The sequence below is a fragment of the Aphanomyces invadans genome, assembly GCF_000520115.1.
Source record: "Aphanomyces invadans strain NJM9701 unplaced genomic scaffold supercont1.64, whole genome shotgun sequence".
NCBI lineage: Eukaryota > Oomycota > Saprolegniomycetes > Saprolegniales > Verrucalvaceae > Aphanomyces > Aphanomyces invadans.
In genome coordinates, this window is record NW_008580209.1 from 142131 (window position 1) to 153509 (window position 11379).

The 11379-nt window shown below is 57.5% G+C and overlaps 7 protein-coding genes across 10 annotated transcripts; 3 read left to right on the forward strand and 4 right to left on the reverse strand.

Moving 5' to 3' along the window:
* The first annotated feature begins 276 nt into the window (after positions 1–276).
* H310_14250 (hypothetical protein) lies at positions 277–1665 on the forward strand. The gene is made up of 2 exons (XM_008882065.1): positions 277–821; positions 870–1665. The coding sequence occupies exons 1-2, from the start codon at positions 300–302 to the stop codon at positions 1095–1097; spliced, it is 750 nt and encodes a 249-aa protein (XP_008880287.1). The 5' UTR covers positions 277–299; the 3' UTR covers positions 1098–1665.
* On the reverse strand, positions 1139–1883 carry H310_14251. Of its 2 annotated transcripts, XM_008882066.1 has the most exons (2): positions 1851–1883; positions 1139–1601 (listed from the first exon to the last, which is right to left on the reverse strand). In XM_008882066.1, the coding sequence occupies exon 2, from the start codon at positions 1598–1600 to the stop codon at positions 1208–1210; it is 393 nt and encodes a 130-aa protein (XP_008880288.1). In that variant the 5' UTR covers position 1601; positions 1851–1883; the 3' UTR covers positions 1139–1207. The 2 variants fall into 2 exon arrangements, with proteins under 2 accessions (XP_008880288.1, XP_008880289.1); XM_008882067.1 differs by having other exon boundaries at positions 1171–1871.
* A 152-nt stretch (positions 1884–2035) lies between these two features.
* Positions 2036–4612, reverse strand: H310_14252. 2 transcript variants are annotated; one of them, XM_008882069.1, is made up of 11 exons: positions 4206–4612; positions 4042–4160; positions 3927–3991; positions 3786–3877; positions 3439–3737; positions 3123–3391; positions 2983–3072; positions 2714–2941; positions 2545–2668; positions 2304–2498; positions 2036–2256 (listed from the first exon to the last, which is right to left on the reverse strand). In XM_008882069.1, the coding sequence occupies exons 1-11, from the start codon at positions 4583–4585 to the stop codon at positions 2105–2107; spliced, it is 2013 nt and encodes a 670-aa protein (XP_008880291.1). In that variant the 5' UTR covers positions 4586–4612; the 3' UTR covers positions 2036–2104. The 2 variants fall into 2 exon arrangements, with proteins under 2 accessions (XP_008880291.1, XP_008880290.1); XM_008882068.1 differs by having other exon boundaries at positions 2304–2668.
* A 463-nt stretch (positions 4613–5075) lies between these two features.
* On the reverse strand, positions 5076–5807 carry H310_14253 (hypothetical protein). The gene is made up of 2 exons (XM_008882070.1): positions 5739–5807; positions 5076–5689 (listed from the first exon to the last, which is right to left on the reverse strand). The coding sequence occupies exon 2, from the start codon at positions 5683–5685 to the stop codon at positions 5203–5205; it is 483 nt and encodes a 160-aa protein (XP_008880292.1). The 5' UTR covers positions 5686–5689; positions 5739–5807; the 3' UTR covers positions 5076–5202.
* A 229-nt stretch (positions 5808–6036) lies between these two features.
* Positions 6037–7769, forward strand: H310_14254 (hypothetical protein). The gene is made up of 5 exons (XM_008882071.1): positions 6037–6439; positions 6497–6658; positions 6711–6843; positions 6891–7121; positions 7190–7769. Exons 1-5 carry the CDS (start codon positions 6077–6079, stop codon positions 7390–7392), a joined length of 1092 nt encoding a protein of 363 aa, XP_008880293.1. The 5' UTR covers positions 6037–6076; the 3' UTR covers positions 7393–7769.
* H310_14255 lies at positions 7737–8641 on the reverse strand. 2 transcript variants are annotated; one of them, XM_008882073.1, is made up of 3 exons: positions 8295–8641; positions 7917–8238; positions 7737–7849 (listed from the first exon to the last, which is right to left on the reverse strand). In XM_008882073.1, the coding sequence occupies exons 1-2, from the start codon at positions 8475–8477 to the stop codon at positions 7951–7953; spliced, it is 471 nt and encodes a 156-aa protein (XP_008880295.1). In that variant the 5' UTR covers positions 8478–8641; the 3' UTR covers positions 7737–7849; positions 7917–7950. The 2 variants fall into 2 exon arrangements, with proteins under 2 accessions (XP_008880295.1, XP_008880294.1); XM_008882072.1 differs by having other exon boundaries at positions 7917–8641.
* Positions 8642–10099: 1458 nt separating this feature from the next.
* H310_14256 (hypothetical protein) lies at positions 10100–11299 on the forward strand (the record flags this gene model as incomplete). The annotated part of the gene is made up of 4 exons (XM_008882074.1): positions 10100–10381; positions 10427–10744; positions 10795–10985; positions 11035–11299. 4 exons carry the CDS (start codon positions 10100–10102, stop codon positions 11297–11299), a joined length of 1056 nt encoding a protein of 351 aa, XP_008880296.1.
* Positions 11300–11379: the final 80 nt, after the last annotated feature.

Here is an 11379-nt window from a genome sequence, read left to right on the forward strand (position 1 = left end):
CGTTCGTGGTCCCGGCTCACGCATACTGAACCGAGTGCGACGACATGGAGGTCGCGCGCAGACGGCGTTGTCGGGGGACATGGGGCGCGTTCAACAAGGGGGTTTCCATTCCCGCAACAACCCCGAAACCCCGACGCGTCGGTGCATCCGGCGTCCTGCACCAAACAGTCCATGTTGACAGGAACAGAAAATTTGCCAAATATTGCTGAAAATGTATCCAAATTTGGGACCCAAATTGCCAAAATGGGGTAGTCTAAATATAGAATTCGTCTGCGTGCTATTTTCTGCATCGTCTCGCGATGGCGACGCAGTTCTCAACGCCGCGCCATGCAGCGCGGCGCATTGGAGCGATTCCTTCCGTTGCCGTTCCTTTTGTAGATGTTCCTCCGATACCTCCTGCAGTAGAAGATCACCGGTTCACGTCTCCTCGCGGGGCGGCTGCGACCACGGCTCGGTCCACCTCGAGCAACTCGGAGTTGTTCGACTTTTCCACCCCTCGACATGAAAACACATCGTACTCCTCGGACGAACGCGAAGACGATACCGCGGCCCGTCCTCCTCCCCGTCCGACATTGGCGTTGCAACCTCAACGCTCATACTACAAAGACATTGCGTTCGCAAAGCCTGTCAAGCCCGTCGACGTGTTCTCGCTCGTGCGACACAACCGCGTGGACGACGTAAAGACCGTGCTGGACAATGGACTGCCAGTGGACATTACAGACGAGAACGGCAACACTCTCCTCATTATCGCGTGCCAGAACGGTCTCAAGCGGCTGACAAAGGAGCTCCTCCGTCGCGGCGCCAACATCAACGCGTGCAATGTACGAACATCGTCGCGATGACACGGCATTTTTTGATTGTGACTGTAGAAACGGCGCAACACGCCGCTGCACTTTTGCTTTGCGTATGGATACGGAGAGACGTTAGGCGCGTACTTGATCTCGAAAGGTGCCGACGTAACGCTGACCAACGACGATGGCCTCGAGTGCTACTACGGCATCGAGCCTCCCCAGCAAATGCATGCGAGAGCGCCAAACGCAGACGTGATGGGAGCTCCACCGCCTCGTCATCGCCCGATTCACTTCAGTACTGCATGAGGGCGGCACATCGGTCGACTTCAGGCACGCGATGAGATAAATACATTTTCAACGTCATATTGAACAACCCGTGTTGGGATTACTCGAGTTAACCACCCAGCTTGACGCGCTTAGTAGAAAAAGCCAATGATCTTCCCACCGGTCTGCTTGCGGCGGGCTTCGTTGTGGTCCATGATGCCGTAGGTCGTGGAGAGAACAAGGTGCCCGAATTGGCGCGAAGGCAGCAAGTTGTTGATCCACTTTTCAATGTCGTGCTGCTTGACGTCGAAGCGGGGCGAGATGACACCGCACTTGTTGATGCGTCCGCGCAATTCCACCACGATCTTGCCACCACGGTGGTCGTCGACGATTTCAAATTCGCCAATGTACCCGTTCTTTTGCATGGTTTGCAAAAACTTGACGATCACCTTCGACGAAGGGCGCACGAGGACTTGGCGCTTGCCGCGCTTTTCAGCGTTGTAGATGGTCTTGAGGCAATCGGCGAGAACGGACATGCGCACCATGCTACATGAGCAAACACACAAGCACACAAGTGAGGTCCATGTGTCGATGCCAAGGTCAGAACGTCGGCATGGCTCCATGAGGAGGCACACGCACGGACGGAATCTGCCTCCAATGGATGCCCCTCAAGACGGACCCGTTCCTGAAGAAAGGGGTCCGGTTGAGGGACTTCCAGCTCTCTCGTTCTTCACAGGGGAAGGGAGAGATGCACACGCAGGGAGGTCCAACAAGCGGAGTCGGCGCCGAACGTACATGAAGAGGTGGGTGTTGTTGGGAAGTTCAAAAGTGGTTGGCACCGACGACACATTCGAGCCACGAACCAACCAAGCGCATGTGCGATTGGATTGGTCGAAATTCAACCTTAATATGAAATGTCATTGGTTGAAATTGAATTCCTATAACAATCCATATATCGCGTGCGTCAAATCAAGATATGGCAGGCGGGTCTAGGTATTCGATTATACAGGTACGCAGGGGGCGACATTTGAACATTGTGAAATCGTGAGTTAGATTTGCTTGGCGAGCCACAGGTCGGTCTCCATGAGCTCCCCGTTGTACGCTGTGACTTGAATCGCAAGAGTTGGCGGCGGCGACGACGACGGAGCGGCGATGTGCTCGACAGGCACAAACGTGATCGGGACGTCGCACGTGGCCAGTCCTACCACGACACAATGAGCCCAAGTGGCAGCGGCAACCTCGTCTTACGTGGTGCAGTCGCGCCGGTGTAATGCACTCGCATGTGGAGGATGCTGTGCCACGCCATGTTGGCATATTCCAAAACACGCATGACGTGGCGACGAACGTCCCAACCAACGTCGTCCCCCACGGGCCCATACACAAAGCCCATGCACAGCATGCGCGGGACAATCGTCCAGTCGCTATGACCTCCTTGGTCGTCACCTATGCTTCTCTCAGCAACGCGGTCGAAGAAGGAGCATCTCCTGACGTTGGTGGTATCCCTTCGGATCGAACAGACGAAGCGCTTTGTGGGCCATCGCGACCGCTTCCACTTCCACCGGTGCTCCTTTCGGCAGCGCCGGGACCGTCACCACGCATATCGGGGACACCCTCTACCCAGCCGTCGATCGCTCGCCAACGACGACTTTTTCACGTACCGACAAAGTGAGCTTGGCGTCGACTTTGTCGACTTCGTCGTCGCTCTCGTCGCTGTCTCCTTCGGCTTCGAACTCGTCGCGGCGGTGCAAATTCCCCGCGAGCATGGACCGAACGGCGTCATATTCGGCATGTCCCGACGGTTCCGTCGCTTTGTACACTAGGGTTATCACGATATGGCGCAGGTTGGACTCGAACGCTTCCAGCACGGCCAGCACATTCGCCACACACTAGTCGTCGCAGTCAACTCTCGCAGCGCCATGACACGTACCAACGAGAGGTCGTTCGGGACGGCGGAGAGTGCCATGGTGGCTGGCACGAGGGGAATCTGCCCCGCCACGACGATTAGCGACGAGTGCAGCTACTCCCAGCGCCGAGGATGAGGTTCGTTTGGCATGAGGTGTTGCGGACCTGGTTCGCCTGGCTGTACGGACCAATGCAGGTTGGCGCCCATTCCGAGATGCTGCGAACATGCAGCAACTCTCGCTTGGCTCGCGACGCCCAGCAGTCGAGAACAACGTCGTCGGCCAAATGGACCTGCACGCAGCTCCGCGAGGGCGGCATCGTTGGAAAATTCGCGGCAAACGCGGCATTCACGTCGCGAAACGTCGCCATGTCCTTGACGTATGCATGAACAAACACGACGTCTTTCAAATGCATGGCGTGCAGTGCCAGAGCGTCTGCGGGCGCGCAGTGAGAGGCACTCGATGGGGTGGCACAAACGTACGTTCGAGCTGGCGAAACACGTCGAGGACTTTGTCCGAAAGCGATAACGCAGAGGTCGACGAAGCGAGGCCAGACACCACGACTTGGTCTCGGAAGCGATGCGATTTGATGGTGGGACACGGAGTCGACCTCGGGGGGTGGGTCGAAGCAAGAAATGCCGGCGGCAGCGACGAGCGTGCGACGCCAGTGTCCGCGGGGCGGCCAACGCCGTGTTTGTCTTCGAGATGGACCGCGTCGATACAATACAGCCCGACTGGAGCAAACATATCGTCCGAGTGGACGTGGATGTGGGCTTGATCGCTACGGAAGCATCGATCGATTCCCAAGACAGGATGGAGCAGGACGCACATGACGAGGCGCTTCTTGTAGAGCGGGCAATCCAGGGTCAGCGTTTCGTATTCGCCGCCTTCGCCACAGATATGGAACTGGTACTTGTCATGCTACCATTGGAATCGTTGTCGACGGTGCTCCCATCCTGCGGGACGATACCAGGTCGAGAAACGTCGAGTGCATGTCGGCCAGACTCTTCCCAAGATGCTTCTTGGGACTCAGCCCTACGAAAGATTCAAGTTGGAGAAGCTCGCACTTGCAACAAGCGCCGTACCCATCGACGCCACTTTGACCAAGATCGAATGCACGTCGTGCTCAATCATTTCGTGCATGAGGTCCGCTTGATCGCGGCGCCACAGGTATGCCAACGACGTCAAGTTCAACCGTGCACAGCTAGAAAAACGATCACGATGCGCCAAAGAGAGTGGGAATGTGTACACATGCTCAACACGAGTGCGTTGGTAGTTGGAGAAGATGGCGCCACTCGACACGGCGTCCACGTCGGGAAACTTTTGTTGGACTTGCTGCAGCAACAAAAGGAGGTCCTCGACCTCGTCGCCTTCTGTCGTGTCGTACCCCATCTCGGTCGACACAGACTTGCCTTCAAGCGTGTGCGAAACCCACGGCACGTCCATGCACGTTGCAATGTGCTCAACGATGTGGGTGCCAATGCTCTGGAACATGAACGAGTCGACTTCTTCATTCGCATGCGGAGGCTGTAACGTTGCCAAGCACACGATCTCATGGCCATACGACACGCACTTCATCATCGAGTAGATGCTGTCCTTGCCGCCGCTCACGAGCGCCACCACCTTCATCCTTGTGTTGTTTTCATGCGCCAAGCATATCCGGATAATGTTTCCGGATGCCACCAACTTCAATTCGCGGCGCTGGACGTCCTGGGTGCGCGGCCATGATCGACGAGCCGACGAACGCAATATTGGACTCGATGAGGTACACGCGGTAGTACATCGAAGAGACCGTTCTTTGATGGTACACTGGAGTCATGACGAGCTTCCATCGTTGAAACTTTGATATCATCGACGCGGGTGCGGTTGTCCTGCACGAGGTACGCGCCGTAACGTGGCTTTGCGAGAGCATCTAATCCGACGACTATGATGAGGTCCACCCCGACCATCGTATCCGTGAGCACAGCACGCCTTCAACTCGTTTCCTGGTCCCATCGCACAGTCCGAGGGAATTGTAGCACCACGGACGTCGTCCTCCTGATTCGTCCGTGGGCACCGTCCAGTTTCTCGTGGGACCACCCCTGGACATCTCGTGATGTGCGGCAACTCAACACAGCAATGCAGAGGAAATCGAGTTGCGCCTGTTCGAGTCTCGGTTCGCAAGCGTTGTATCATTATCGAAACACACGCTTGTTCGTTAACTGGCCTCCTTGGTGTTCCATCCGCCGTCCATTGTCGTCGCATGCTTACATCAGGTCGACGAAAGGTTGAGGGGCCAACGTCACGGGGAGCACCCCTTGGGTTTTCAAGGTGTACGCGGCCTTGGGTTGGGTAGGTTCGCGCTTGATGGCGAGGCGGACACCCGTAACACGGGCTTCCTTCTTCTTGATTTCGTTGGCCTTGACGCGGTCCAAGAAATCTTGGCGGCACTTGGAGGCGTGCACGTGTTCCAAACGCACGTTGATGTGCTTGTGGATGATGCGGTTGCCCACCACCTTGTTCACGCGGACGCCGACGGCACGCTTGGTCACGTTGTACACACGTCCAGTGCGGCCGTGGTAAAACTTGTGGGGCATCCCCTTGTGGACGGCACCGTTCGCCTTGATGTCGACGTAGTCACCGACCTTGAACGTACGCAAGTACGTCGACATATTGATCATACCGCGGTGGCGGAACGAACGGGCATACATGTGGCGAGTACGCGCACGGGTACCAAAGGAGTGAGGCATGTTTCTACACGGAACGCTCCATCATCGACCGTCGATCCTTCATCGCGGCTTACCTGACGCAAGGAGGTTTTACGAAAGTAAATGCCCGGCGCTCGTTTTCTTCAACGATTGGTCGTGAATCCCCCGACTTCTGTACACCAACAAAATATGCCCTCGGTATCCGGACGCTTATCCGAATTGCCGTCGTGCTTGTATCGAGGGACATCAACGCGTTTAAACCGTCACGGTATACACTCGGTGGGGGCAATAAACGCGTCCAAACCTGCCGAGAGCGGGGATAAAACGGGTTTTATTCCATCCCCTCAAACAAGGGAATTCGGCGTGGGAAACCTGTACAAACGAGTATTCAATCAAGGAGGACGGGCGCGATTGTACGGCGACCGCGACGAGCATGGACGAGGAGTTCGACGAAGAGTTTGGCGACGACGTCCTGCCGACTTCGTTGAATCACCAACCTGGGACGACCGCCAAAAGCGGGGCATCTGCTCCAGCTCCTGCGGAGGAAGAGGAAGAAGAAGAGGACAATGTCGTGCTGTACGGTAATATGAACGAGGCGACCGTCTCGGCATCCACTCCACCAGACGACGACGACGAGGATGAACTCGAAGAAGAGGAAGGCATCGCGATAGTCCTGAAAGCTTCGACCGAGTCTCCATCCAAGCCCCAGCTCCGCTTCACCCGTGGTGACAACAGATATGTTCGAGGGGACCATGTGAGCCCGCAACTACAGCCTGCTGCCCGGCCTGCGCATGAGGTAACGGGCTTTGCCTGAACGTTTGCTATTCGCGTACGCTCATGGGATGCGTACTAGCAATTCGACCCATCGTTTGATGAACTTGCGCTTTTGGGAATCGGTGGCCGCCGCACGGCATTCGACGTTGACATTGACGTGCTCGACGACAAGCCGTGGCGGAAGCCAGGAGTCGACATTTCCGACTACTTTAACTACGGTTTTGACGAGTCCACATGGAGAGTATGCATCCTTCCTCTATACGGACCCTTCTTGCCTCACCCCACCGTCCCAGGAATACTGCATCAAGCAGCAACAGAATCGCCGCGAGTTGGCGTACAAGAAGGCACAGGAGAAGGAAGCGGAAGAGAAGGAAAAGGCTAAAGCCGCGGCAGAATTGGCTGCGTACTTGCCACCTCCCCCCATGGGTAATGCTCTGTCCTTCCTCAACAAGCATTCACGCGGACATATTTAGGCAAAGCCCCGCCTCATCTTCACCACCCACCACCACACATGTTTCGCGGGCCTCCTGGCGGTGGACGTGGCGGCGGATGGGGTGGACCGCCGCCACCATGGGCAAATGGACCTCCCCCGCAGCAAGTTCCTCCACATCGACCTCCTAAAGAAAAGGACGTCCCCTCGTCGTCGTCGAGGGGAGCTGGGAAGCCTTCGGAGCACCATCGTCGATCGCGGTCTCGCTCCCGAGGTAGGTCGCGGCGGTCCCTTTTGGAACAAGAAGGCGCCATGTCGACTCATCCCAATTTGTTGTAATAGACAAAGAATCGGACCGAAAGACTTCGTCGGCGCCATCGTCACGGTCCGGGCGGGCGTCGAGCCGATCGCGGTCGCGAGAGCGAAAGACCCCGCGGGAGCGAAGTCGTGAGCGAGGTGGAGAAAGCAGAGGCAGCAGTCGGCGAGGAAGTGATCGAGACAGAAGCCGCGAACGAGATCGCGACTCGCGCAGTCGCCGTCGATAATCGAATCGGTGGTATATGCTTTCGATGGACCAACTGTTGGTGTGCCAGTTGGACCTCGTTGAATACCGACATGAAGAAATGCGTGCCCTCCACAGCCAAGTTCACGTTGGACGAGGTGGCTGACCGGGCGTCCCATGGCTGGACAGTGTGACAAGGCCAGACTAGGCCCCGCATAAAGGGTCATGCTCTTCTCCTGTAGTGTAGCCGAGCCCAGCAACGCCCGCTGTGCAGCGCCAAAAAACCCTCACGGTGACCCTGGGATGCATGTGCATGCTCTCTTGTCCACGGCGGCGCGGGCAGCTGCCTCGAGGACGCGGCACTTTTGTGAACGCAAGTATTTTGTCTGTGTCTGGTCAAAAGTGTATATTTCGACTCCATTTGTTCTATTTTGCGCGATTTCGTACGGTAACGCTTGACCCGTTCTCAGCTGCGCGGTCTGTGCACAGCCCAGAGTCATCTATTTAATGCCTCTTTTCACATATACTATGCAGGCGATGGAGAGGAGCAGTAATTCGATGGCTTACCTGCACGGTATCTTTGTCGATACTTCCTTGCGTGTCATTTTCGAACTTCCCCCCGATGTCTGCGTTCTCGCTGTGGCGCGTCCTCGTCCTGCTCGTGTCCGCCGCCGGCTTTGCTCTCTTGTGGCATGTCTCCCCTGCAGCTGTGGCCGACGTGGTTCACGTGTGGGTTGCCGTGGCGGCCGTGGCGGCCCTCGCGTTCCTCTTCGTCGTCCCCAACTCGTTCAAGGACGCCATCACAACTTCTCTGTCCCACAATGACCACGAAGGCAAGCCTTCTCCTGCTGCGACTGCGTACGCCTTCCGCATCTACTCCTTGGCGCTCCTTTGTATAAGTGCGTTGGTTGTGGTGGTCTTTCGCGAATCGACTGCTCCCCATACCGTGTCCGTGTACGCTGTCGCCCCCACTGTGTTTCTCTGGCTTGTCTGGACGATCCTGGAAGACCTGATCGAGCGCTTGAAGGGCGTCGAGCCCGTTGTGGACGAAGTCACTCGTGAAGACACCCCGCTAGTTGCCGTCGTGGCTGTGCCTTCATGATAACATAACAATATTTTGTTCCTCATTCGCCGATTCGCAACGGTGGCATGTGTCCACGAACAAATATTCCTTGATCCACGAGAGAATGGAGGGGCTGCAAGACTTCTTCCGCACGGACCCTGTTCGACCGGGGAACGACGCCCATGGATGCATCATTCGAGCAGCACCGGAAGAGGGCAGCACCTTGATGGGCCTCCGTCGCCCCACCACTTCGACATTTTCGAGGAGTCGGGTTTCGCCCACGACGAACGCCTGACGATACGACGGCGGGCAATTCGGCCATGCGAGCAAACCAAAAACACAACACATGATGATCCCGTGGGAGACACTGTCGTCGCAACGTTCGTGCCAAACAGTTCATGGCGTGTCATGCGGCTTCACCACGTTCGTCCAAGTCCGCATCGGCAGCTCGTCTACACGCGGTCCGCGCGCCGTCTCCTCCGCCAGCATTTCGTGCGTTCTGAATTTTCATTGGCTCGTTCTCTTGCCCCCTGTGATTGGCTGTTACGGATCCACTTCAACAAGAAAAACCGCTGCAAGCACCGAGCGATCGCCCGCGCCGACATGGACGAGCTCAACGCAATCGTGTCAAGGCTCCAGTGACAAGCTGCAGAGCTTGCTGGAACGAGACAATCCCCACTGCCGGCGTGTCGCCGACCGCCCTTCACCCTGGCAGGTCACACCTCGTTTGTGAGACGGCCGCTCTGCGTGGATGCAGAGGTTGCGGCCACCGCACGCGCCCTTTTCCTTTTTGCAGCGGGCGCTCGCTAGGTGGGATCAAAACCTCGAGCAACCTCCAGGTTGTGGATGCAACCAAACGTGCTGGTCGATCCCGTTTAGCGAGGCCTTGTGTGCCCATGGCTCTGCAAACGCGCGCACCACATCCCTCTTGCGCGGGTCGGCCATGGCAGATTCGATCGTGTCGACAAGTCACACCGACGACGACCAGTCGTCGCCTAACGCTGCCTCCGAGTCCCACAGCCACGCAACGGTGGGCGCCACCTTCAATGCAGTCGCCCGCGAATACCGGAACGTAGTCACACACACACGACGTGCACAAGTCCAGCTGATGCATGGACCCGTTGTCACATGGGGGCGATGGCCATCCAGACTGCGTTGGGTGGAACTGTCGTGCATGACAAGCTGCTTGACGACACACAGGATGCCCCCATCGAGAAATCGTCCGTGGCCACCACGGCCACGATCGCAAAACACAGTAAGCAGTACACGCAACCAAGCCCGTGTACTCCCTTTGTTGACTAGGCGTCGCCTCGATGGCACAGGCGCGTGGCTCCAAATCATGTGATCTTTCCACGAAAACGCGATGCTAGAATGGTCCTATGGGACGCGCTCCCTCAAAAGTCGGTCACGTGTGCTGTCTGCGACATAGGTGCCACACTCGATGACGAATGACAGCCATGACACGTCCTCGGTCTCCTCCCTCTCACGTGTCAAAGTCATCGGGAAGCAGTCGCTGCATCGTCGCCCATGCTGCCACACGTTTACGTTCACCCGCTCGAGCCGGGACGCCCGTCGAGTGAGTGCCATTCGCCGACTCACTCGACGGGTTGCACACGAAAATGCCCACTATCCATATGACCGAGCTGGCATTTCCGTCGCTCTGATTGGATCACAGTCGGCATCGACCATGGGCGACTCGAATGCGGTCACGGCGAGGCTGCGCATGCGCACGTTTCGCGCGAATCTCAAATCCGACGCCCACAAGCTCCAAGTCGAGATCGAGTACCTGGAAAAGAAGCTGGAGCGCCTTCGACAGGCGCCGCCGTCCACTCGAAGCTATCGTGCACCGTTCGCGATGGCCACCGATGTGCTCCTGTCGCACTCGAACCGCCTGCGCAAACACGTCGAAGCGCGCACGCGGCTCATTCGCGAGCTTGCAGTGTGGCTGTCCGCGCAGCGGCCCCTCCCTGTACCCTGCTTCCCCACGTCGATCGATGTCATCGACCGTGTTTAGGCCAACTTCTCGCGGTCGTCGTGGATGGAAACAACGCTCGTGGCCGACCCGGTGTGCAGACGCCAGGGGTACCGATGGCTCACCGAGAGAGCGCTCCACATGGCCGTGCTGCAGCATCCGAATCACTCGTTCCAAGGGGACGACCAGGTCACAATCACACTGCACACGTCGCCCGTCGACGGTGGCACTTGGCGCGACGAAGCGAACGAGGTCGTCGACGGCACGAGCTCGCGCGTGCAGGTCACTGTGTTTGCCAGCATCGACAAGGTGGCCAAGGGGTACTGGAAGCTCTTTACGCAAGGCATTGCGTCGTCGCCCGTACGAGAGAAACCCCGCCGTCGCATCCGTATCTATGGTGTCGACTGTAGATGGTCGAGTGGGTCGACAGCGACTTGGTGTACTTTCACTCGATCAATCCGTTCCTCGGCACGTCCAAGCAGTCTATCTTGCGCCGGTTCGACCCGTCCCCCCGCCAAGTCGTCTTTACAATCGTCAACGTTTCCCACGACGAAATCGTTCCGCTGACCGACGGCCAGATGCGGACGCATGGCGTGAGCTGGTGCACCCCCTTTGACATGTCGTCGTCGTGTCATGCTGTTGGTGTCTAGCATGATCCTCGACGAAGTGTCGACCGGGATCACGCTCGTCCGGTCGACCGACTTGGCGCTGGCGCCGCTCACGTGCGATGGCAAAGCGTCGTTGGAAACGATGGGCATGCTCCTCGGGGTCCCTCCTCGACTCGGAAACGACTCACCCACGGTGTACTTGGAGAAAATTCGCTCGGCCGTCGATTCGTACCAGATCGACCAAGTCGGATTTCGCATTATGGTCACCAACCGCGTCGTCGCTGACGTCGAAGCCGAGCGTACGTGAAATTCATCGTCCCCATGCTCACGTACTCCCAACAGACTCGACCACCACGCGAGCCCACCCAGAGGTACCAGCTTGACGCG